We start from the raw sequence: 25,915 nt of genomic DNA, 5'->3' as shown, positions 1-25,915 counted from the left end.
AAGTTTAGGAAGGTATGGATCAATGCAGTTTGGTAGCCTATTTTGTGCTGGATTTGAAGTCTTCACATTCACTCTTAGTGGCAGGTTATGAGTTTCTTTGTAGGCATTGCATTTGCAAATTGAGAAAATGGATGAGCACATTTTATGATGAGTGGGTTAATAGACATTATTTATATTTTCAGGAGATGATGAACCTCCTACACCCCATTATAATAACAGCATACTCCTTGACTTGGTGATGGAACAACATCTTAATTTCCTCTTCAATATTGCCACTGATTTCCCAGGAATGAAAGATGGAATTGGAATTCTCAAAGTTTGGCTCCTTCAGAGGGAATTTAACAAGGTATGATATTACTCCTCTGAATCTAGACAGACTTTCCATTTTAAACTTTCACTGTCCGTTATGATTTTTTAAATTCAATTCAAATTAGGTTTATAATTCTAATGTAAGTACAAAACAGTGATTGGTGGAATAGCTTTTTATGACCTGTAGGCCATAATTGAAAACTTTGTAACCAGAATAGTTTTGAAATAAATACTAGTTCCCTGAAGTTCTAATGTAACATTGATGCTTACAGCACCATTGATTTAAATGTTTCATGAGGTATAGGCTGAGCTACTGAGGAATAAACTGTACCTAAGAAATGACTAAACCTCTTGATCATTTAATTTTAGCATAACTGAATGATGCTCATACATTTGATACAAATACCTATCAAAAATATGTAGTTTAATGTTTAATTCAGATGTGTAAAAAAAAACTTTCTTTCATGCTCTCAAGGGCTATGGCTGTTTTAATGGATTTCTAGCTTCAATGCTGGTGGCATATTTGTTTTCTAAACATAAACTAAACAAAATGATGAGTGGGTACCAGGTGCTGCGGAACGTCCTTCAGTTCTTGGGTAAGTTAAACATGCAATTTCTTTGGTGAATTCTACAGATATGATTAAAGCAAATTGATTTTATTGGACACAATCAATTTCTTAACTCACTACTTCTTGAAAAATGTTAGCTTAGTTGTATCTTTTTTCTGTTTTTGCAATACACTGCTTACTTTTAGCTTAGTTTCTCAATGGCTTATTCTCTACAAATAAGGGTTGAATGTAGTCATCAGTAGCAAACTAGCACACTTCGGTAATATGGAACTTAGCATAATAACCATAACCTTTGAACCTCAGTTGTCTCTATGGAGTTGGAATTAATCAATGATAGCTAGTTGGTGATGCGGGAAATGGGTATTTGGGAACAACAAAATAGGGAGCTGGCCATTTAGCAAGCACCACAAACCTTTGCCACTATTTAGTAGATTATGAAATGCCTCAAACTCAATTCCATTTATCCATCTTTCATTCATATTGCCTGATTCTCTGAGATTGCACAAAAACTGTCCGTCTCCACTTTTAAAATTTTAATCATGTCCCAACATCAACAGCCTTCTGGGGAGTGAATTCCAGATATCTTCTATTTTGTAAGAACTCATTTTGAAGTAGTGTTAAACATCAGTACAAGTGTATCATTTAAAGAAAGTGAACCTTTCCATAGGATGAGTGAAATATCTTGGCTTTAGGGAAGCATAAGTTCCATGATCATTGGTGCCTGCAATGGAATATGCAGTTAATTAACATAAAGAATGAAATGTTTTGCAGGATTATGAGCTGCTGTTTCTGTTCCCTAAAATTTTGATCATTGAGAGCGCTTCGCCACAATAGATAAAAATAAATCCCAAAGTGAACTGAAGTTAATCCATTAATGTTGTGCTATCAGGCTGTTAGGTTTCATGCAGAGTTTTTCACATAATGGCATTAGACTAAGAAGCTTTTTTCTGGCTTAAGAATAAATTGGCAAAAAAATGGAATGGAGAAATATCAGACTCTAGCTAGTACAGGATGGGATTAGTTAACAGAGAAAAGGGAGGCAATGCTGATGAGTTTGTCAGAGCTATGAATATATCAGTTTTAGACTTGGTGAAAGGGAGAGCTTTGATTTTAATCAAAGCAGAAATATGAAATGTGACACAGAGCATGGCACAGGATCCTAAAAGAGAAACTGACGCAAATTAACATAAGGAAGATAAATATGTTAATAATGAAAGGACTGCAAAAACATGCTAAAAATTAGTGCTTTCTTTCAGTTAGCTTTTATGAGGTTCACTTGATTTCTTTTGAGATATTTATCCTAGATTGAATGACATGGTCTCTCCAATGTGTCATGTTGCAGATCCTTGGATTTTATTTTCTTCCCTCTCTCGCTTGTTTTGTATCAGAAATTATTGATTACATTTGCATTTGAATGTTTTGTGAGCTGGAATTCACAAGATCTTTGTTTTAAAATGGGGTTTAAAATAACATGTGCAAGAAAGGAAGTTGAGTTTTGTGTGCAAAATCTCTAAAGAACATTTCCTGTCAAATGACTCTTACTGAGTTATCACGGGCCTTTCCATGAAGTTGGTGATTTTGTTGAGGGGAAGGGAGAAGAGGATTGTTATTCGTTCAAGATGGGGTGGGGATAATGAAGTGGGAAAGATTTTAGAAGTAATGATGAGAGTGGGGATAATAACTACTGCAGGAGATGTTCTGACAATACATGAATTGGTCAATAAAATGAACCTTGCTGAAAATTGGGGGTGGGGTGTGATGTTGCAGTCAATCTTGTCGAGAACTGAAGAGGGATAAAGGAGGGGGTAATGCACCATGGCCATGGTTGTGTCTTTATCTTATTGCTTTGGACATATCTTGGTGCTGCATTGTAGAGGTAACCTGATTGGAAAGGTGCAGGAAAGATGGATGTAGAATTTGGAGGGGCAACATTTGAAGACGTTATGAAGTACAAAAGGAGGTTGTAAGTGGGGAAGCAGCCATCAGATGCAAAATGCACCATGACTTGCACAGTTCTGAGTTGTGCACAATAATGCCAATTCCTTTGGCTATATGCTGTTTCATAGATGTTGAAAGCCATTGATAGCTCACTAAAGTGGGTAATGAACTGGCGTGATGTAGAGTGTCATTGATGAAGTGATGTAGAATGTCATTAATAGTCCTATGGAGTGGCACTTACTCACAAGTTACCTGCTCACTGCTGCTCACAAGGACCATTTGGCTCCAAAACTCATTTGCAGCCTTGGTCCAAAAGAGAACTAAGCTTCAAGGCTAAAGTGAGGGTGGCTGCCATGATATCAAAGCAGCATTTCATAACATGGCAGCAAGGAGCCCTGATGAAATTGAAGTCAATTGGCATCAAAGAGAACGATTTTCCACTGGCTGGAGTCGTGTCTCATTGTAGTTATTGGAAGTCAATCAACTTGGCTCCAAGACATTACTCCAGGAGTTCCTCACGGCAGTATCCTATCCCCAACCATCTTCAGCTGCTTCATCAGTGACATTCCACCATAAGTTTGGAAGTGGGTACATTTTCTGCTGTTGCATAATCTTCAATACCTTTTGCATTTTCTCATCTACTGGAATGGTCTGTGGCTATAGCAAGATTCAGAAATGGTGTGATAAGGGGCAAGTAACATTTGCGCCCAAAACTGTCAGGAAGTGAGCATCATTTCCCTTGATGTCAATGGGACATTTTCCTCTGTCCCAAACTTTCATTTCATCTGCCATTGGTGCACATTGACTGAAGTGTACATCCATAAGATGTTCCTTGGCAACTAACCAAAGCATCTGGCCTTTACCATTTGGAAGGGCAAGGACAGCAGGCACTTATAATAAATAATGTGACAACTTGCAAATTCCCTTGTAAGTTACACACCATCCCAACTTGAAAATATATCATCACTCCTTTGTTATCGGTCTAAATTCTGGTACTTGCCACCTAACAGTGTTGTGAGATAACCTTTAACAGAGGAGCTACAGCTGTTTAAGGTTTGGTCTTTACCACCTTTGAAGGAATAATTGCTAGCCTTGCCAGCAATGCTACATTCTGTAAATGAATCTATAAAAATAAGGTTTGATCCCCTATGTGGGCTGAATTAATTGTTCTCAGCTGTGGTAATAATTGGGGAGTTATAATTGGTCTTGATGCCTCAGGGTTTAAGATCAGTCAAGGTTCTGAATTCAATTTTTAATTGATGGAAAAATGTGCACATCTGTGTTGTCAGGTGAAGATAGGACCTGGAATCTGCCAATTTGCCAATGATAAAACAAAATTACAACACCACAGATATTGAAAATCTGAAGCAGAAGCAGGAAATGCAAGAAATAATATAAGCTATGCTGACATGCTGAATGTTTCCTCCATTTTTTGTTATTTCAGTCTGCAGGATGTTGTTTAGACTTGCACTTTAAATAATGGCTACTGAAGAATTATTGACAGGACCTGCATGCTAACTTATCGAGACGAGGGGAAGAAGCAGGGAAGAATTACACTAACGTGGCCTTTTGCCTTTTTGCATTCGGTGATAAGATTTGGGGGAAATGAGTTTCCATCCATTGTGGCCAAGAAAAGCCAGACATTTCTCTTACCCTACCCATGTATCATAGTGATTACGTGAAGTTTAAGACCTGATTTTTAATTTCTCTGTTGCTTTTAATTTTGTTCAGCTGTTACAGACCTCACTCAAAATGGCATCAGCCTTTTCCAGGGCACTGATGACTCAGCGGTAAGATGACGTCTTTCGTGCTTTTTACAATGTTAAACATGCAACAATGAAACCAGCACGAGCTGCCCTCTTGAGCCCGATTAAAAATAGAAAAGGATTCTCTTCAAAGCATTTACCATAGTAGCCGCATTAAATTTTTCATTCTCTCTGTTTTGACTGACAAGATTGTGGCACTTGAGTTATTGAGTTATCCAACCGTACTATGGATTAGTTGGCTTTGAATTGTTCTGTACCACAACAGCACTGGTGATGTCTGCTCATGTTTCAACATCTTTGTGAACAATCTGGATGCTGTGAAATGATATGGAGAAAGAGGTGTCTTTTTTGCCTTCCTAACAATGTAGACAGTTTGAAATTTTTGATTTGATGAGATTCTGATGATGATTCAAAAATGCTTTTAATTCTCTTGAGTTTTGAGTTAAAGCTGCTTTATTGGCTGAGTAAGTTGTTGAATGAATTGGTGTTCCATGCAGGCTGGGAAGAGTGCTGATTAGAGATGTCTCCCTTTCTTAGCTTGAACACTCCTAGGCGAAGGACTGGAGCCAAGATCATTCTTTAATGGATCTCAAAGCTGTGGAAATCCTAACATCCTGGGGTTTTCAAAAAAAAACCTCTTGTACATCTTGTTTGAGTTTAGTATCCTATTTCAGTAAAATAAAACTTTTTCAAGTTGCTGGAGGAACTCAGCAGACCAGGCAGCATCCGTGGAGAAAAGCAGACGGCCAACGTTTCGGGTCAGGACTCTTCTACCTGAGCCCTGAAGATGGGTCCTGACCCAAAACATTGACTCTCTGCTTTTCTCCACAGATGCTGCCTGGTCTGCTGAGTTTCTTCAGCATCTTGTTTTTTCAACTAGATTCCAGCATCTGCAGTCCTTTGTTTCTCTGAATTTTTTCAAGTATAAGCCTTGACTGTCAGTGGAGCATTTTTTTAAAAGGCTGGAATTTTATTTTTACTTGCTTCATTTAACGCCTTCTTAAAGCACCACTGGGGAGGTGGGTTTCAGCTAGTGTAAATCTGGGGATGAATAATCTTAAAAATAAACTAACCTGGACCAGACTTCTGCACAATATTCCAGACATGGTCACACCAGGGCCGAATATAGTTGGCACAAGCCATCTCTACTCAAATCTTCTTGCAATTTGGGGCTAATATACTGTTTGCCTTCCTAATTCCTTGCTGTATCTACATGATAACCTTTGGTGATTTGTGCATAAGGATACCCAGGTCCCTTTGAACACCCACATCTTTCAATGCCTGACCATTTAAAAAATTGTTTGCATTTTCTATTTGTAACCAGAATGGATGACTTCTTATTTTTCCACATTATATTCCATCTGCCATGTCTTTTGTCCATTCTCTTTTCCTGTATGCATCTCCATGAGGTCTCCCTGCATCCTCCTCAGAGACCACTCTGCCACCTAACTTTGGCTTCTAACCACCTTTTAAAAGTACCTTTTATAGTAGTAGGGCCTAGAAGAAGATGAGAGGAAATATCCCTTTTCTGATTAAAGACAAAATAAAACATTGCTGTTCTGTGACCAATTAACTCTTACGGCCATAGCTTTAATTACGGAGCCAAAGAGTATGTGAAAATAAAAAAAAACTGGGAGCCTAAAACAAAACAGAAAATGCTGGAAATACTCAGCAGATCAGGCCGCATCTGTGGGAGAGATACAGAGTTAATGTTTCAAGTTGGAGACCCTTTGTCACAACTCAGACTTGCTGAGTATTTCCAGCATTTTCTGCTTTTGTTTGAGCCGAGGAGCATGGTGACATTTTGTTTCGTCAATAATCACTTTTGTTCAATTATTCACAACAGAAGAAGGTATTTAGTGGTGTTTCACAAGCGTCAGTGGTAGCATCACTGCTGTTTACAACTTGCATTAGCAATTTAGACTTTGGAATCAGAAACATCAGTCAAAGGATACCAGACTGAGTGGCAGGTGTTGGGGGCAAAGTGCATGGGCAGGGGTTGCAGTCAGTACCAAGGAGGAATGCAAAAAATTGTCAGGGAAAATTAATAAACCTGATAATGGGCAAATAATTGGATGATTATATTCAAATCAGACAAAGTGCAAGGTGGTACATTTGTAGAAAGAATAGAGAGGTTATTTATTACTCAGAAGGTGAAGTCTAGTTTTATCTAATCTAGAGGAACAAGGGGATCTTGGAGTACAAATACACTCCTACCTGGAGATTGCTCCACCAAAGGCAATGATTGAATGACTTAATTACTTTGGAGCTTGTCTTCAATGTTTGGAAGCCTCTGCTAATTATTCACTTTCCAATACTCACTTCAAAGTAAGGAACACCAGCAGATCATTTAGTCTTTTGGGTGCGTTTTGCCTTGGATTAGATCAAGGTTGATCTGTCCCTGAACCTCATTCCCTTCATGCCTTCACCCAGTATAAAGCTTAATGTCCTGGCCTTAATTTGTCTAAATTTAAGGAATTGTATCCCAGTGAATCTGTCCTACAATAACTCCATACCAGTGTAACTTTCTCGAGATCTGGTGCCTAAAATGAATGCATGACTGAAATATAAATTGATCACCTTTTCATCCTGGTCAGTGAACCAGTGTGGTGACTTTGTGTTCTGTGTAGATGGAGAACTCTCCGTCCCTGTCCAACATTTTCTTGCCTTAGTGTACATTTCAGTTGAAAATATTTGTTTTATGAGGTATTAGACAACCGAGTCATTCTATTTAATAACAAATACCTTCCATAAGGACCCTTGTCTTGTCCCTCTTCACCATATTTTTCCCTTTTAAAAGAAGATGAGCTGAATATTTTCAATAACTGTCTTCTGTATCTACGGGCACTCTTTGGCAGCTCGGCTTGTATTTCCTGTACCCCATCAAACGCTAATCTTCATGCAACCTTTTCATGCACTGTTTTTATAGCATCATTGCTGAACTTTATCAGCAACTGGATTCCTAGTTATTTTTCCCCATAGCTGTCATTTGGAGCCATTCTAATGCAGTCCTGGCTGAGGTCAATAACCTGTTACTGTCTAAGGACTGGACCTGAGGCATATGATTCAGATCTCTTCCCCTCCATGTTCTTGCTGGCAGATTTCTACCTGTATTTGCTTAATTTGTTTCAATTTGCTTTCTGTACACCTTTGATACAAGAATTTTATTTTTGTCATTACATGTAAGAACATGCGTGTAGCAGTTAGCATAACGCTTTACAGCGCCAGTGACCCCGATTCAAATCTGGCCACTGTCTGTAAGGAGTTTGTACGTTCTGCGTGGGTTACCTCCGGGTGCTCCAGTTTCCTCCCACATTCCAAAGATGTACAGGTTAGGAAGTTGTGGGCGTGCTATGTTGGCACCGGAAGCGTGGCAACACTTGTGGGCTGCCCCCAGAACACTACTCAAGATGTATTTCACTGTGTGTTTCGATGTACATGTGATTAATAAAGATATCTCATCTTATCTCATGTTTTATTTTTGAACCCTGCTATGTATTTCATTGTGTTGCAGAGTTAGTCATGTAGTTGGGCAATTTGTTTATCTGGGAAACTATTGCTAGTTTCATGTGGTAGTCGGTTGTCTTGGATTGACTTAAGTGGGGATTGGTCAGAGGACGTTGAACGTTATTTATTGAAGTAAATAACTTGCTAACATTTTTCCCATAGCCATCACTTGCAGACTTTCATCAGGCTTTTGAAGTTGTGTTTGTGGATCCCTCAGGATTTGTAAACCTCTGTGCTGAGATGACAACAAACAAATACAAGCAGGTATAGAACGTGATATAGTTACCAATTTCTTTCATTGTATGTTAGATCTAATTTAGAAGAAAAAGTTTCTAGTTTATAAATTTTTATGAAGCAAATTATGCTATGCTGATGTGAATGTTAGATTTAGTATTTGCTAATGGTTTAAATAATGCTTTTCCCTTTTGCCCTCCTCTGAATTTTCTTTCCTGCTCTCCTGAAGATTGATTCTAATTTACATTACCCTCTCTGTGATAGTTTGAAGTGGTCATTTTTTCATTGGTCTCATTGATGAATATTTGCATCCTATTTGAACTCGTGAGTCCCAACCATGTATTCTGGCTGCTTTCAACCATCTCTTTGTCCACTTTCTACTTTTCAATGATAATCATGCAGATAATGAAGTGGGGTTGAAATCAGTCATTACTTCATCCACTATGAGCCTGCTGCTCTGTGATTAGTTAACACAATATTGATCAGTAATTCAGACTGGGTGTTGTATGTAAATTGGGAATTACAACTTGTCTGGTCCTTCATCCAAACTATTGATCAATATGATGTAAAAAATGAGACTATGGAAAATGCTAGAAAATACTACTTGCCACATCCTGCATATTATCCCATACCCATGTCCTGCCTTTCAAGGTATTTCTTGCCCTTGGCATAAGGTTACTGAAATCCTTTCACTTCCATTTCTGACAAAAAAAAATATTTTTGTAGAACCTTATCAAATGCACTCTGGAAGTTTGAATGGTTGGAATCTCACAGCACAAGAAGGTCATTTGGCCGTTGCTGTCTGTGTTAGCTCATGGATAAGAGGTGTCCAATTTACTTCCATAACTGTGCAAATTGGACCTTTTCATGTTGCCTTTTCACAGCTCTTACAAAATTTATTCCACCCTTATTTCAGGCAGAGTGTTCTAAATCTTAAAGATCTTCTGTGGAGCTGATGCTGAGGGGTGCAGTGGGAATATTCTCATTTCCTTTCTAGTTCTTTCATTGGTTATTTTAAACCTTTTGATCTCTGGTTGCCAGAGCTATATTTCACCCTACTTTATCAAAACAGTTTTCTATTATAGATCTCCCTGTAAACCTCTTTGCTATCAGGAGAGCAATCTCTCATCATAAGTGAAGTTCTCATCTCTGCTATCATTGTGGCATAGCTCCTCTATATCTTCTCCAGGTCTTGTCATTAGTAACAGCCTAATAACCTGAAAGAGACTTGTTCACTGCCCTTTAGGATTCTTCTAGCTATGCTCAACACTCAGAGCCCTGATTTTACTTAACAGCTTTTTGTCTGGTACCTTATTAAATGTCTTTTGAAAACCAAGCTGTACCACTACCAAGGGCTTTCCTATTATCTATCCTACTACATAATTCTGACAACACTACTGAAAGGTAATTTTCATTCTATTATGACTTTCTATGTGCTCTCTTGATTCCTAATTATGCATGTAGATGTATAAATATATATATATAAATAAAATAATTATCAACTATATTTGTTTTTGTGTTAATTCAGGAGGTATCTGTAGATCTGCTAAATATTTCCAGTACTTTCTTTTTATTTCCAGCATCTGCTGTATTTGAGTTTTGCAATCAGTTGATGTCTAGTTACAAATAAAGACAGAAAATGCTGAAAAAAAACTAAGCATTTCAGCTAACATCTGCCGAAAGAGGAGGAAGAGTCGCAGACCCAAAGCATTGACTGTTTCTGATTCCACAGTTGTTGCCTGACTTGCTAAATTTTTCCAGCATTTTCTATTTTTTATTTTAGATTTCCAACATTTGCAGTTTTTTTAATGTTTATTTACTATAGCTTCCCTATTTTGTGTGGTAACATTTCAGATTCAGTATGAAGCACAGAAGTCAATGGAAATTCTCGACAATAAGACAGTGGACGGCTTTGAAATGCTCTTGATGACTCGGAAACACTTTATTCAAACGTTTGACCATGTTTTTTTGTAAGAACATTTTTTTTCATTCATTTCAGTGCTATTTTGCCCATATTGAAAGAATATTTTGTGTGTGAGGACCCTCACATATCAGAACATTTCTTAATAGCCTGAAGAACCTGGTCAAGCTGCAAGAAGGCTGTAAAAAGATGGAGCTGCTCAATGAATTGATTGATCATGGGGGCAACTATATTGTAGCAATCCTACCACGCCTTCTATCACTATTAACCCAAGGACTGGGGCAGCGGATTCACCTTCTTTCTCATTCTCTTATTCAAACATCTGAAGTAAGTCAAATGATCTTGGCCATTGACAACTTGAGAACAGTAGTGTTTTGGGCAATAAATGTTTCTGTTCAGAAATTGTATTTTATATTCTCTTTGTATGTTGAAAAATAACTGCTTGCTCTTGAGGTGCAGAGTTGCAAAGCCTCATCAGGAATATCTTTTTGCTTATTTTAAAATAAATCACTTCTGGTCATTTCTTTAGCCGTATTTGCTCTCTCCTCTCCAAATCCTTACCATAAAGGATATAAAAGTCATAAAACCAAACGGGTTCTTGAGGATGATCAAGTACTTACAATTGTCGAGACTAGCTTATTTTAAATTTCATTTTGTTGTCTCTGGATCGATAGTCTGGAACCCTGGCTGCTCGTCCACCAAATTAAGTGTCATGTCACTACCCCAGATTACTGATAAAACAATTGTTAAACAATAAATAAATATTGGACATACCAGTTCAACCGGGTAATTTCTGTCCAGTCAGCTCTGCTAACATTTTCTCAACAACATCTAGGGAATAGTTTAAAAATTGGAAGATCTGTCTCCTTTTCCTTGACAGGTTGAATACCCTGAGGGAGAAGAGAGAGTACGATGGCAGGATTAAGTTCTGCTTTGTTAATTAGCAGATAGTTTGGCTAGAAAGATTCCAGGCTTAATTTCCTATGTGGCTGAGTCAACGGATCAGGGTGGAGGTGTTGGACATGCTGCATCTGGCCTCAGTCTCTTTTGATTTGCTTAGGGGATTTGTGCACCAATTAGTATTTTCATGAGGTGTAAGAATGTGGAAATTGGGGTTTCCATTCATGAATGGAAAGCACAGTGAAAATGGTCTGGATTAAATTAAGAAGAATGGTGATCAGGATGAGATACTAGGAGACTGCTGGATGTGAAGAACTGTTCTTCCATTATCCTTTTGGGAGTTTCTGCTGTTGAAGTGTTTTTGTCATTGCATTTGGGGGCATTCTTCTTGGCTGTTATCTGATAAACAACAGCACGTAGTTAAGATGAAAGCATTTTAATTGCATTGTACTCTTGAAGCTGTGGGATCTACCATCACCTTTGTTAAGATAAGAAGTTTGTGAACCGCTGCTTTTATTATAGTAGGCTAACAAAAGTGAAGTGCTTATTTGACATGTAAAACTAGTGATTTACAGATCTGTATAGGATCACATTTGGTTTGCATTAATTTCTTATTTATTCTCTTTGTACAGTGGCCCATAAATGCAGATCCTCCAAAACACAAGGATGCCAAATATTTATCTTTTGGTCTCTTACTGAATCCTCAGTTTTCAATGAATATTTTGGAAAAAGGACCTCAGGCAAATACTCCTGAGGTAAAGATTTTTTTTCAATATTGTTTATAATGAATGTATTTGTTGTAGGTTGCCCTTCTTTCTTTTTGCCAATTGAATAAGTTATTTAGAATTCAGTCATTATAGTCCCAGCAAGTGTTAACACTGGCTTTCAGAATCTCTCTGGAATATTCTTCTGTCATTTTAAAAAAAACTACAATTGAAGTGACACTCAGCAAATTTAGTAAACAAGTTGGTCCCTTGTAATATGCAATCAATGGTACTGGTGTTAATCAAAATGATTTTTTTATGATAGTAATACAGAAGTTTGGTATTGGTAGTGGTTTATTATTGTCACTTGTAATGAGGTACAGTGAAAAACTTGTCTTGCATACCGTTACGTACAGATCAATTCATTACTCAGTGCATTGAGGTAGTACAGAGAGCATTGAGGTACTACAGGGTAAAAACAATAACAGTAAAGTGTCACAGCTACAGGGAAGTGCATTGCAGGTAGACAATCAGGTGCTAGGTCAAACAAGTCCATCTCATCGTATAAGGAAACCGTTCAATACTCTTATCACTGTGGGATAGAAGCTGTCCTTAAGCCTGTGGTATCTGCCTGATGGGAGAACAGAGAAGAGAGAATGACCTGGGTGGGTTGGGTCTTTGATCATGCTGGCTGCTTCCCCAAGGCAGCAAGAGGTATAGACAGAGTCCATGGAGGGGAGGCTGGTTTCCGTGATGTGCTGGGCTGTGTCCACAACTCTCTGCAGTTTCTTACGGTCATGGGCAGAGCAGTTGCCATACCAAGCCGTGATGTATCCAGACAGGATGCTTTAAAATTGGTGAGTGTCAAAGGGGACATGCCAAATTTCTTTAGCCTCCTGAGGAAGTAGAAGCACTGGTGAGCTTTCTTTGCTGTGGCGTCTACGTGATTGGACCAGGACTGACTATTGGTGATGTTCACTCCTAGGAACTTGAAGCTCTCAACCCTCTTGACCTTGCCACCATTGATGTAGACAGGTGCATGTACGCTGCCCCCTTTCCTGAAGTGAATGACCAGCTCTTTTGTTTTGCTGACATTGAGGGAAAGGTTGTTGTCATGACATCATGTCACTAAGCTCCCTATCTCCTTCCTGTACTCTGACTCATCATTATTTGAGAAACGGCCTACTACGGTGGTATCATCTGCAAACTTGTAGATGGAGTAGAGAGAGCTGAGGACACAGCCTTGTGGGGCATCAGTGTTGAGAATAATTGTGCTGGAGGTATTGCTGCCTATCCTCACTGATTGCGGTCTGTTGGTCAGAAAGTCAAGGATCAGGTACAGGGGGAGGTGTTGAGTCCCAGGTCTTGGAGTTTGGTGATGAGTTTGCTTGGAATTATAGTATTGAAGGCAGACCTGTAGTCAATAAACAATAGTCTAACGTAAGTGTCTTTTACTGTCCAGATGCTCCAGAGATGAGTGTAGGGCCAGGGAGATGGCATCCACTGTAGACCTGTTATATTGGTAGGCAAATTGCAGTGGGTTGAGGTTGTCTGGGAGGCTGGAGTTAATGCATGCCATGACCTGCCTCTCGAAGCACTTCATGATGGTGGATGTCAGAGCCACTGGTCGGTAGTCATTAAGGCATGTTACCTTGTTTTTCTTCGGTACAGGGATGATAGTGGTCTTCTTAAAACAGGTGGGAACCTGAGATTGAAGCAGGGAGAGGTTAACTATGTCTGCAAATACCCCCGCCAGCTGATCAGCACAATATCTGAGCACATGTCCAGAGACACCATCTGAGCCAGATGCTTTCCTCAGATTCACTCTCCAAGCTTACCATGGTTATTGTGTGAAAGTGACAGACCCTTTGGGATATGCAATTAAGAATGGATAACATGAAAATCCTAAAATTGCTGTCACTGATTTTGTGTTTCTCCATGTACAGTGCTTTTTGCAGATTTTTCTGCAGAAACTAAGAGAAATCACTTGAATTCACGTGAACTTAAGTCGTTACGAGTTAGTGCCATTGCAAAGTATTCTGAAAATCTTGTGTTCATTATGTGAACTCAATGTGAGTTTGTAATGGCATGCTGAGGCAGAATTACTGTTTAGCAAGCTACCTGCCCTGAGAAGATCTAATTTTATTTATGTGCCCTATAATTTCCTCTCATGAATATTTCAAAGTATAAGGGATTTTAATATATGCCTTTTAATTAAATATGTTAATTGTAATCGTGTATATATTTCAGACTTTGTATGAATGTTTAACTCCATTTATAAAGATAATAAAAATTGCTTTCAAGTATGTGAACAGTGAATATTTTTCGGTGTACTTGAGACTCAGCAATCATGTTGACGTGGTGGTATTATTGTTATTGATTTATTATTGTCACTTGTACCAAGGTACAGTGAAAAGCTTGTCTTACAAACCAATCGTACAGGTCGATTCATTACACAGTGCAGTTACGTTGAGTCAGTACAGACTGCATTGATGTAGTACAGGTAAAAACAATAACAGTGCAGAGTAAAGTGTCACAGCTACAGAGAAAGTGCAGTGCAATAAGGTGCGAGGTCACAACAAGGTAGATCATGAGGTCATAGTCCATCTCATTGTATAAGGAAACTGTTCAATAGTCTTATCACAGTGGGGTAGAAGCTGTCCTTAAGTCTGGTGGTACGTGCCCTCAGGCTCCTGTATATGGTTGAAGCAGTGGTGTAAGGAAAGGGGGTGCTGTTGCCACAGAAGGTTATTGGTCTTTGTGGGGAGCAAGCACCTTTGGCGTACTGGTACCTGCAAATTCTGGACTGGTGATTTTGAGATGGATAATTGGAATGCACCTCTACTTAAAATAAGTTGTAGTGGTGAATTGTTAATTTGAAGGGGTGAAATGAAAATAATCTTGCTTCAATTTGAAATGGCTAATAATGCAAGACTACTGGAATGATAAACAGAATGCTGGAAGAACTCAGCGGGTCAAGCAGCATTTGTGGAGGCAAAAGATGTAATTCGATGTTTCGGGTCAAGACCCTGCATCAGGACTGAGAGGTAACAGGAAATATTGTGGGTATATAGCAGTATGAAGGGGGGGGAGGGGGGGTGTGGGATAGAGCCTGGTAGGTGATATGAACCAGATCAGGAGGGGAAAGGTGAACAAAGGGAGAAGAACATGAGGTGGACAGGTGAGTGTATGGCAGAGGAAGGCATCGAGGATGTGAGTTACCTGAAATTGGAAAATTCAGTGTTCGTACCAATGGGTCTTTAAGCCATCCAAGTGGAATACGAGTTCAGCACAATGCAAGACTACTGCTCTGTATAATTCAGTATCTCATTAATTAACCTAAAATGTGACCCAGCAAATGACCTTATTTATTACTTGTTTTACCATGTAATACTCAGTATTTTATTCAATGAAATTAGTTGCCTGGTTTGGCTGGATCTACTACTTTTACATTTTCTTATGACCTAGAAGGAGGCCATTCAGCCCATTAAGTTCATACCAGCTTCATAAGCAATACCATCAATCCCTTTTCTCCTACTTTTTCCATATAAGCTATTCTTTTACAGATATCCATTAACCCTGATTCTCCCAATAGCCACTTACTCTGGGGGTAATATACAATAACCAATTAACCTAACTTTAGTGTTAAGCTAAGTTTGACAAATGATTTTTTGCTACCCTACATTCTGATTCTACCCTTTGAATAATCTCTTCCATTCTTTTCATCTGTGTTTATTTATTTTTGGGTTACTTTATCTTGCAAACTACCCAATCTGCTTTTTCTTCCTGGCCATTTGATTTTAAGCTAACCATTAACTTTGGATTCTGCAGTTTACTGGAAAGGTTAGCATGTAGCTTTGGAAACAATCCTGAGATGATTAAAGTAAACTCTATCTTCAGCTCCCTCTTAACATTTTCTACAAAACTTGAGTCATTTTTTTTCATTCGTGGGATGTAAGTATTGCTGGCAAGCAGTGCAATTATTTTCTGCCACTAAATGCTCTAAATAGGATCACCAGGATGAACCAGCTTCTCGGCATTTGGGAGACATGAGCCGTATCAAATCGCAGTTCACACAAGACTCCAATGCTGTGGTATGGAGTCACATACATCATAGCTGTGTGATGCTGGGTATTCTTTAGAGCCCAGCAATGTGCTTTGTATTTGGCAGAAGTCTAGTATCACACACTGGTGGTTGGCCTGTACTCCCTTTTGAAGATGCAGTTCGATCAGCAACAGTCATACCAATGGATAATTTTCCTTTCTTTGGATGGTGCTCAACTTGTCGGATCTATCCTGTACCTCGCCAGGATACTCCCTATGTTATGAGAAGCACCTAAAGATCAGAACACCACTTAATTGACAAATCATTGAACAGTAGTTGACTAGATATTATGTTACACTTAATGCTTTGAAACTTTTCTAATTAACCTTTTTATGTAAAGGTTTTAAACTAGCGGTCTGATTTGAACAGTCCGGGAAATAATTATGAACTAATTTTGAAAGATATTTCCTGGTGACTTGTAACTTTGCAGAATGTTTGTCCTCCGATTTGATTCCTCCTTCAAGCCAACTTCTTAAACACAGCCAGGCACTGTGCATTTGCAACAAGATAGAATGAGATATGATTTAAATGTGTGATTGTATGTAACAAATTTTAAAAAACTGTCATTTAGTTGAAGACATGAGATGAAACTAGAAGTAACCTAAAATATGTTACTGCTGCCACAGAAATATAAAACCCAAGTTCTGATTTACTATGAATGTAAAGTGTCCCAGAGATCTGTTTAGGGAACTGAAGGTTTTCCTGGTGTCTCATTCTTCCCTTAACTGACACCACCAGAAGCAGCCTTATGTTTAGTTTATTTAGCCTTGATGTAAATTTTTGACAATGAAGCATTTTTGTCTTAGTCATTTTCTGCTTCAGCTCATATTGTACGAGTTGTTACAGGGCAATAATAAATTCTTTGTTTTTTAATAGGCAGCAGGATTCAGAGAATTTTGGGGAGAGAATTCTGAGCTGAGACGTTTCCAAGATGGATCCATTTGCGAGGCTGTCCTGTGGAAGGGTGGCAATGTGTGTGACTGTCGGCGTATTTCTGAGCAAATTGTTAAATATCTTCTTCAGCTGTAAGTGATTGGAAACATGAGTTAAAATGTAGGCTTAGTAAAGGATGGGTTGTCTTTAATCTTTTCCCTTTGCTAGATGTGTTAAAACGTTGAAAGAACTGAGAAATTAGTTTAGATTGATGAATTTGAACCCAGTTCTTGGCGGTGCTAAAATGATCTCTTCTGTGGTGGTGTTATGAAGGAATAAGAGTTTGAAGGTCCAAGAGCTCAGAAAGAAGGATATGATTGCAAACAGCAGTTAGAGGCTTTGTACAGGTTTGACTGAATCTGGCTTAAGGCTACAGAATCAGCCTGGGAACAGGGAAATGAACTTTAGGTTGCTGATTATATTATTAGTAATGAGGGTACCATAAAGCATGGAGTTGACTGGAAATAATTTTTTCTCTATAGATCCTATATCTTCCTTGTGTCTTTTGAAGATTGCACACTTTCGTATGTCAAACATTGGCCTCAAAGAAGAGTCTTTCTTTCAGCCATTTATGTTGCAGCCATGTGACTTGGCTTCTCCTCTGGATGTATTGAATTTCTCCAATATTTAATTATACACTCTACATGTCCTGCTTTCTCTTTTTTTTTCACCCCCCCCACCATAAATGATAAAATGAAATAAACATAAATTACAACCAACTACTTTTTTTTGAAATTCTAAGTATGCAGATCAATTCTCAAGTTGTGTTGTTTATTGCTCCAACAATTGCGATGCTTATTTTGTTTGTGCCTGTATACTCGCCCTGTCATAAAACTGTAGTAACGGTATGACAGAAGAAGACTTTTATTTCTGTAATATGTACTGCCCTTATTATTTTTAATTACCTGACATTAATTTTTCTCACTGCATATGGTGCAGTGTAATTACCACTTTATCCCATTCCATTCATCTTTGAAAAGGCCATACTTGAGCTTCCTCTCTCCTTAGGAAGAGGCAAATCCCACACTGAATAACATGAGTCACCCTTCTATGATCTGAAATTTGTCTACGGGCAGCATAGTGGTGCAGCTGGTAGAACTGCTGCCTCACAGCTCCAGCAACCCAGGTTCAATCCTGACCTCTGGTGCTGTCTGTGTGGAGTTTGCATGTTCTCCCTCTGACCACTTGGGCTTCCTGTGGATGTTCCAGTTTCCTCCCACTTGCCAAAGACGTGTAGATGCAAAGTTAATTGGCATCTGTAAATTACCCCTAGTGTGTAGGTGAGCGGATGGAAAATGGAGGGAGTTGATGTGAATATGGGGAGAATGAAGTGGGATTCGCGTGATTAGATGCTTGGTGGTTGGCATGGATTTGATGGGCCAAAGGGCCTGTTTACTTGCTGTTTGCCTCCAAAACTGTCACCTGATCTGATGAGATTTATGCACACTTTGTGGCAGAAGAAGAGAGCTGTAAATCTTCTCATAGTCATTCTGAAGCATTGCTGCATGAGATACATAGCAAATATGGATAGTACTGATGGAGTTGTTTCTTTCCCTCCCTCTCTGCTCTTCCTTCCCGAAGACATATGGATCTCCCAACATCAACGGTGTTTTATGTTGGAGATTTACTGGACTCTGTCATGGAAGTAGAAAAAGGGGTAAGGAATTCATTTGAAAGATCTTAATGAATGAATTGTGTAACTGGGAGGCATACGCATTTGGGATCCTGGAATCAGAGAATAACCTAAAACATTGTGTCTATTTTGGGAAGGTGTGTGTTTCTGAGAAATGGTAAGCAATAATTGGAGACATTATCAAATAAGAATGGGTGCTGGTAATCCAGTATAGCTGAGGTCAGATCCCATCACTGAGAATTGAATTATGGTTTCAGAAAAATGACTTGAAATATTCTAATAACCCAGTGGGTTCTTTAATCTTTGTAGATAAGAAAAACAGCCTTCCCCATACTCTGTATTTGCCTCTGGATCTGCAGCAATAGGAGTGACCCTGTGCTGTCTTCTAATCAGTTATCAAAGTGTTATTGGTGGATCACTAGAATGCACATCACCATTTTCCCAGGACAACTCAGAATAGGCATAAACAATGTCCTTGCATGTCCTAAGGACAAATAAAAATAAAGCAAAATGAGCATGAATTATTGAGCACACCCTATTTACCTCAGATTGTCAGACTGAGTAACCATTATGAAGCATTTCATCTGTACTGTCAGCTTGCATCTTAGTGAAAATATTTTTATCCCAGCTGCAACCCACATACATAGATGAATAGGTTAAGTGTGGACTTGCAAGGTTGTAGTTATTCACTATTGATTAATCTGTTATTTATTAATCCTAACAGAGTCCTGCAATCTGCTTGTGTTGAGATACTTAGGTTGACCTTAAATTACTTTACAGAAGTTATTGTAATGAGCAATATGCTGGTTGTCTTCAGCTGGATTTGAAATGCTTTTGGAAAAAATAAAATTGCGTACAGGTATACAAATTAGGAGCAGGCCACTTGGCTCCTTGAGTCTGCTTCACCATTCAATAAAATCATGGCAGATCTGATTGTAATCTCATTTCCACCTTTTTGCCTATGCAGCAACCTTTCAGCGCCTTGCTTATTAAGAATCAGTCTGCATCTGCCTTAAAAATATTCATATCGTCAGCTTCTACTTCCCTTTGAGGAAGAGAGTTTCAAGGAGTCACAATACTCAGGGAGAATAAACTTTAGCCTCATCCTGGTCTAAAAGGAGAAACACTTTATTTTTAATGAGTGTCCTCTGGTTCTATATTCTGCCACAAGAGGGACACCCTCTCTCCTGTTAAAATTCTTCAGAATTTTATGATTTAATCAAGTCCCCTCTTGCCTTTCTAAACTCTAGCAGGTACAAGCCCAGCCTGTCCAATGTCTTCTCACAAAACAACCTGCCCCATTTTGGCTGCTAGTTTAGTAATCCTTGTCTGAATTGCTTCCAATGTATTAATGTATTTCCTTAAATAGGGAGACACATACTGTTCATAGCGCACTAACTAAGGTGTCACCAATGTCCTATATAACTGAAGCATAACCTCCTCTGTAGGTCAACTTTGACATTCTGTTAGCTTTCCTAACTGCTTATTAGTCTTTTGTAGATCATACACTTGGACACCCTGATTCCTCTAGATCTCAGAGCTCTGTAATCTCCCACCAGTTAAATAATATGCTCCTTTTTTAGTTTTCCTGCCAAAATGGATCAGATTTTCCTACATTATACTCCATTTGATCTTTGCCCACTTGCCTAACGTATCTTTGTAGCCTCCTTATGTCCTTTTCACAATTCACTTTCCTATATATTTTTTTGTCATCAGCAAATTTAGCAGCTGTACTTTCTGTGCCCTTATCCAAGTCACTGATATAAACGTAAGAAGTTGAGGCCCCAAGTTCCATCCAGGAAAAGATCCATTTATACATGCTCTCTATTTCATGTTAGCCAGCCAGTCTTCTATCCAGGCCAATATATTACCTCTAAAGACATAAGCTCTTATTTTCTGCAATAACTTTTGTGGCACCTTATTAAATGCCTTTTAGAAATCTAAGTATAGTACATCCACCTGTTCCCCTTTATCCATAGCACATGTTACTACTTCAAAGGCCTTCACTAAATTGCTCAAACATTATTTCACTTTCACAAAACCATGTTGCATTTGCCTGATTACCTTGAACTTTTCTAAGTGCCCTGCTTTAATGTCTTTAATAGTAGCTTCTAACATTTTCCCGATGACAGATGTTAAGCTAACTGACCTATAGTTTCCTGCTCTCTGATTCCCTCCCTTTTTGAATAAAGGGAATTGCATTTGTTATTTTCCAGTATATTTTCCAGTGTTTTTTTTGCATGAGTTTTTCAGGAGATTTAACAGGATTGCACATATTTCTCTAGTTTAAATGTCAATATAGGTCACATAGGACCATAGAATTGCTATGACACAGAGAGAGGCCCATTTATATGCTGGCTCTAAGTAGTGCAATCCTGCTGGGCCATTACCCTTTTCTTTCCCCATTACCTTAAAGATTATTCTCTTTAAAGCTTCTTTCCATTTTGCATTTGAAGAAATTCATCCATTTTTGTGCCCAAGGTGGGCACTACGTTTTCCCCTAACATCAAAGTCGGGGGGGGGTTTGAAAAATCAGGATATCCTCACTTTAAGAGATTGTTATTATGGTTTATTCCATTTAAGAAGTGTTAAAACCAGACCCAAGTATGAGCTTACAACTGCCATCTCATTCACACACTGCCCGTTCTGAGAAGGATCAACACTATTAGAGTGACCTCGCAGCAATGGGGTGTGATGTAGGCTGGGGCAGGGGAGGAGTGAAATCAATGATGGTGTGGGCTGATTGGTTATAAGTGCCTTTTACTTATAAAGGTTAAAAGTTGTCCCAGCTGGGACAATTCAGTTCACCCATGATTCACAGCTTTCAGTGTGATGTATTCTGTTGAACTGTGAGATAACAAAATCGGAAATAACCTCAGTGTTGGTAAATTGTGATAGGAGACAGTGGGTCCACTTTTCCAGTGGGCAGAGCTTCAACAAGACTAAACTTCACATTATTCCAGTATTTTAACTATTCACGCCCATTGAGGGAGTCCCACATAGCTTTTTAGTCGTAGAGTCATGCAGAATAGAAACAGGCCCTTTGGCCCACCATGCCCATGCTGTCCATCAAGTACCCATCTATATTAATGCCATCACCAGCACTTAATCCATAGTGTACAATGTGTTGGTGATTCAGGTACTTGTCCAGATAAATGTTATGAGAGACGACCCGACCACCCATTCAGGCAGTGCATTCCAGATTTCGACTGCCTTTCAGCTGAAAAAATTCTTCCACTCAAAACTTCTTACCTCTTGCCCTATACCAATTCCCTCTTATTATAAACACCTTTGCTGTGGGGAACAGTTTCCTACTATCTAATCTACTAACTTGGTTCAGTTTGGTGCACTCAGAACAGCAACCATTTTGAGTATTTGATTGGGGCATTTTTTGGAGGCTGTACCACCTACCATGCTGCAAATTTTGCTGAACAGATATAAAATTGTGATTGATCTGTAAGTTATAAATAAAACTTTAAATAAATCGCTGCTGCTCCAAGCACTCAGTAACAGTACAGCTTTTGATAAGAACATGAATGTGCCCATTAATTTAGTAATAGTGAGTAAGAGGGTCATAAATTGACTGAATTGCTTTCATTATTATTCTCATTGGATGAAGTTCTCATTGCTAGAGTTTACCCCTAATTAACTTGAGTAATTATCTTACCATAAATTAATAGTGCTGCAAATTTCTTGTCATTCTATAAAATGCACCAGAAATTTGAATTCCCTTAATTAGTTTAAATGGCTTGAGTAAGAAAGATATGAAATGTTTGGTTGGAATCCTAAATAAGATTACCTGAATGACTTGATTTTTAATTAGATAGTTTGAATCTAAAATAACAGAAATATGACAATTGCAAAAGGGAAATGTTTTGCAGAAATTACTTTAGGGTTAAATAAGCAGTTGGTTTAATATATATTTAACCAGGATGCCTAGATAAATTAATGATTACTATCAGAGGATTAGTAGGAAGTGTTGAAGAGTGTTTTGACTTTGAAAAGAGATGGGTGTAGAGGCAGTAGATGCATCAGTGGTGATTTTCCAAAATCCCCTGGATTCTGGGAGAGTTGTAGCCAATTGTAAGATGGCAAATGGAAGAGGAGCGAGAAAGTGAGCAAGTTTTGACCAATTAGTCTGAAGACACGTGCTAGGAAAAGTGTAGCGATTAGTGTAACGCTATTACAGTGCTAGCGATCTGGGTTCAACTTCCCACCGCTATCTGTAAGGAGTTTGTACATTCTGCCCGTGTGTCTGTGTGGATTTCCTCCATGTGCTCCGGTTTCCTTCCACATTCCAAAGATGTACAGGTTGGGAGTTGTGGGCATACTTTGTTGGCGCTGGAAGAGTGTCGACACTTGCAGGCTGCCCCCCAGCACATTCTCAGTAACGCAAAAAAATGCATTTCACTGTGTGTTTCGATGTACATGTGACTAACAAATAAATAGCAAAAAAAATCTATATCTTAAGTACTAGGTACAAGGCATTTTGAAAATCATGACTTGATTGAGCAGGGTCAGAGTCAGCAAGTCAGATGTTTGCCAAATCCAGTGAAGAATTTTTTTAAGGATGTATCTAATAGCAGTGTATATAAAGATGAGCTAGTAATTGTAATATATTCAAATTACTGTTTTACCATGTTGTAAAGTAGTGTGGAGATACATTGCTACAGTGCAGAAATCCTGCTGTTGGACTTTGAGTCTGGAGTACTATGTGTGGTCCTTAACAACAAATTATTTGCCTTTGAAGCAGTGCGGAATGAATTGCAGAGTGAGGGGTTTTGTTTGAGGGAAGATTGAGTAAGTTACTTACAGACAGTGGTCAGAATCGAACCCGGGTCGCTGGTGCGGTAATAGCGTTACGCTAACCACTACACTATTGTGCATCATTGATCTCATTGAAACACAAAATTCTGCAAGGGTTTGGTAGGATAGATGATGATGAGTAGCTGTTTATTAAGGCTGGGAGTTTAGAACCAGGATACATGGTCTTCAGTGTAAGGGTTTAGCCATTTAGGATTGAGACAAGGAGAAATTTCTCTATGCAGAGGGTTGTGATTTTTTGGTGTTTGTTGCATGTCCCAGGTTACAGGGAGCAAGAAGGAAAGAGGACTCTAGCTTTAGGTTCAACCATGATTTTACAGAATGGTGGAATGAGCTTGAGGGGCTACATTTGCGTTTATATATTTTTGCATTTAATGAGTTGGATTCTGTGTCCTGTGTCTGTCCTGCTTTTGCTTTCTCTCCATCCTCTTACCACGGCTGTACTTACTACTAATTGCAACGACTAGGTGTCCAGCAACAGGTCAAATAATTTAAGACGACTTTAAGGAAATTATTTTAAAAAATTAAATACCTTTAAATTAATTGTTAACATTAAATAAAAAAAAACAAAATATTAGCCACTTGCACTCTGAATGAAGATCGGTCACCCCATTCAAATGCATGTGGCCATGCTGCACAAGCCAACCAAACTTGGTGTAAAATTGAGCAAAGTGCATTTGGTTCCTTGCTCAGAATATTTGTGCTCCCTGTGCCTAGATTGGTGCCGAGTACTCTGTGGAGCTACTGGTTAAGTATGTTCCAGCCCAGTTTCTGGAAGCTGACACAGCGTACATTTATGTGCTGTAGTAGTGTGTGTGGGTAGACGATTTTGAGGATAATTTTAAAATTGAGGATAGAAAATCTTCCATTGAAACGTCCATAGAACCATACAGCACAAAACAGGCCCTTTGGCCCACCGTGTCATGCCGTCCATCAGACCACCCTCACACTACCTAACCCCTTCCTCCCGCATATCCCTCTATCTCACGTTCCTCCATAGAAACGTCTTCTATGTTTATTTAATCAAACTCTTACATGTTCTTAAAAAATGTTAATTTGGTCATTCCTCAGTTTTTGAGGGAGGTGCATTTGTCTCATTAATCCTTAATGATGGATTTATCTTGTCAGTTATAGTATCATGTTTTATACTTTGGCAGCTTCTCCCGTGCCTCTGCTGTTTTGTTTAATCATATGGAGACTAGAATAGTGCATGTCAATCTCATCGCTGACCTGATCTCAGAAGACTAGTCTTAGATTGTTGAATCCAGAACTTTTATATTCCTTTATTTTCTGTCATGCATTCTTTGCACTTGAGGGCATTTTAAAAGGATGATGTTTTTGTAAAGTTGCAATAATTAAAAAATTCCTCCAGATGGCATTGCTGGGCCATTGGGAATTGCTGATTGTGGCGTTAGTGTTGTATTTGACTGGCTAGTTAAGCACCCTGAGATACTGTGATACTATGCCACAGAAAAATAATTTCAAATAGTTTACTGGAGCTGCTAACAAGATTTTATGGGCTCTATCTATTAGTGGTATGTTTGTCCATTAAACTTTGAGACTAAATATAAACAAGTCGTGAAATCCTTTAAGTCATTTCTTCCATTACAGGAACGACTACCTATGCCAAACCTTAACCTAACAACCAGTTCAGTTATATAAATTCTTCAAATCTGGGATACAAAAGGGATTTAAGGAATAAATAAGACATTTATTTAAAAGAAGCTTGTAGTTCATCAACCTCTAAGAAGTATATTTCAACTTGCAATCTTTCCAGCACAAAATAAGCATCCCACTGGGAGTTGGTTGGAAAGTGGAAAAATCTGGTTTAGTTATAATCTAGGGTCTAAAACTAAACCCAATGTTCTTTCCTATGAGAGGATTAAAACAAGTTCTGTGCCAATTCTGATGTCTCCTTTAGAGTTTCACTGTTTGCGTGGTACAGTCTTGCAATTGGGTGTTGAGAAAACCATGAAACTGTCTGTGCATTCTTTCTATTGTAATTGGGTAGTGATTTTCTGAAGATTCCTCAAATCTTTAAAAAAAAATTGTTGCCCAATTATTCCAAAAATAATTAAGCCACAAAATATTTTTTTAAGTAATCATTTTTTCCAAGTCATAATACCCTCAGTAGAATTCACCAAATTTGTATCTTTTTTTTCCCTCAGTCTGCAGGGTTTGAGGAGAAGACCATCAGTGTTGTGAAATCATATGATGACCTGAGCCGAAAGCTTTGGAATCTCAATGGACTTCCTTTGACTGTCACCTCAGTCCAAGGGACGCACCCTGTGTTTCGATATACAGATGTGAGATAATATGTGTTATCAAGAATGTTGTGATTTCAATTAGTATTTAGTTGTTAAAATACAATCTTGTCACGGAAAGAAGTCATTTGGCTCATCGATTCTATACTGGCTCCATGTAAGAGAATCCAACTGGACCTGCCACCCATAGCACCAAAAATTCTTTTAGTTCCTGTTTGAATGCTACAATTGAATCCGCCTCCATTTTCCCAGGCAAACTCTAATCATATCCTGCATTTTATTTTAAAACATAATTTTTCCTCCAGATC

General features: G+C 38.5%; 1 protein-coding gene across 1 annotated transcript in view; it reads left to right on the top strand.

The window, feature by feature from the left end:
* nol6 (nucleolar protein 6 (RNA-associated)) overlaps positions 1–25,915 on the top strand; it is a 68,087-nt gene that overhangs the window by 22,644 nt on the left and 19,528 nt on the right. Inside the window, exons 7-16 of the mRNA XM_052040031.1 lie at positions 183–346; positions 785–905; positions 4,548–4,606; positions 8,252–8,353; positions 10,178–10,293; positions 10,394–10,571; positions 11,777–11,899; positions 16,830–16,978; positions 18,468–18,543; positions 25,512–25,649. Of these exons, the coding sequence (XP_051895991.1) occupies positions 183–346; positions 785–905; positions 4,548–4,606; positions 8,252–8,353; positions 10,178–10,293; positions 10,394–10,571; positions 11,777–11,899; positions 16,830–16,978; positions 18,468–18,543; positions 25,512–25,649 (1,226 nt within the window). The remainder of the gene's footprint in view (positions 1–182; positions 347–784; positions 906–4,547; positions 4,607–8,251; positions 8,354–10,177; positions 10,294–10,393; positions 10,572–11,776; positions 11,900–16,829; positions 16,979–18,467; positions 18,544–25,511; positions 25,650–25,915) is intronic.

This window comes from Pristis pectinata, chromosome 2 (genome assembly GCF_009764475.1).
Source record: "Pristis pectinata isolate sPriPec2 chromosome 2, sPriPec2.1.pri, whole genome shotgun sequence".
In the NCBI taxonomy this organism is placed as follows: Eukaryota; Metazoa; Chordata; class Chondrichthyes; order Rhinopristiformes; family Pristidae; genus Pristis; species Pristis pectinata.
This window is presented reverse-complemented; position numbering and strand designations above follow the sequence as displayed.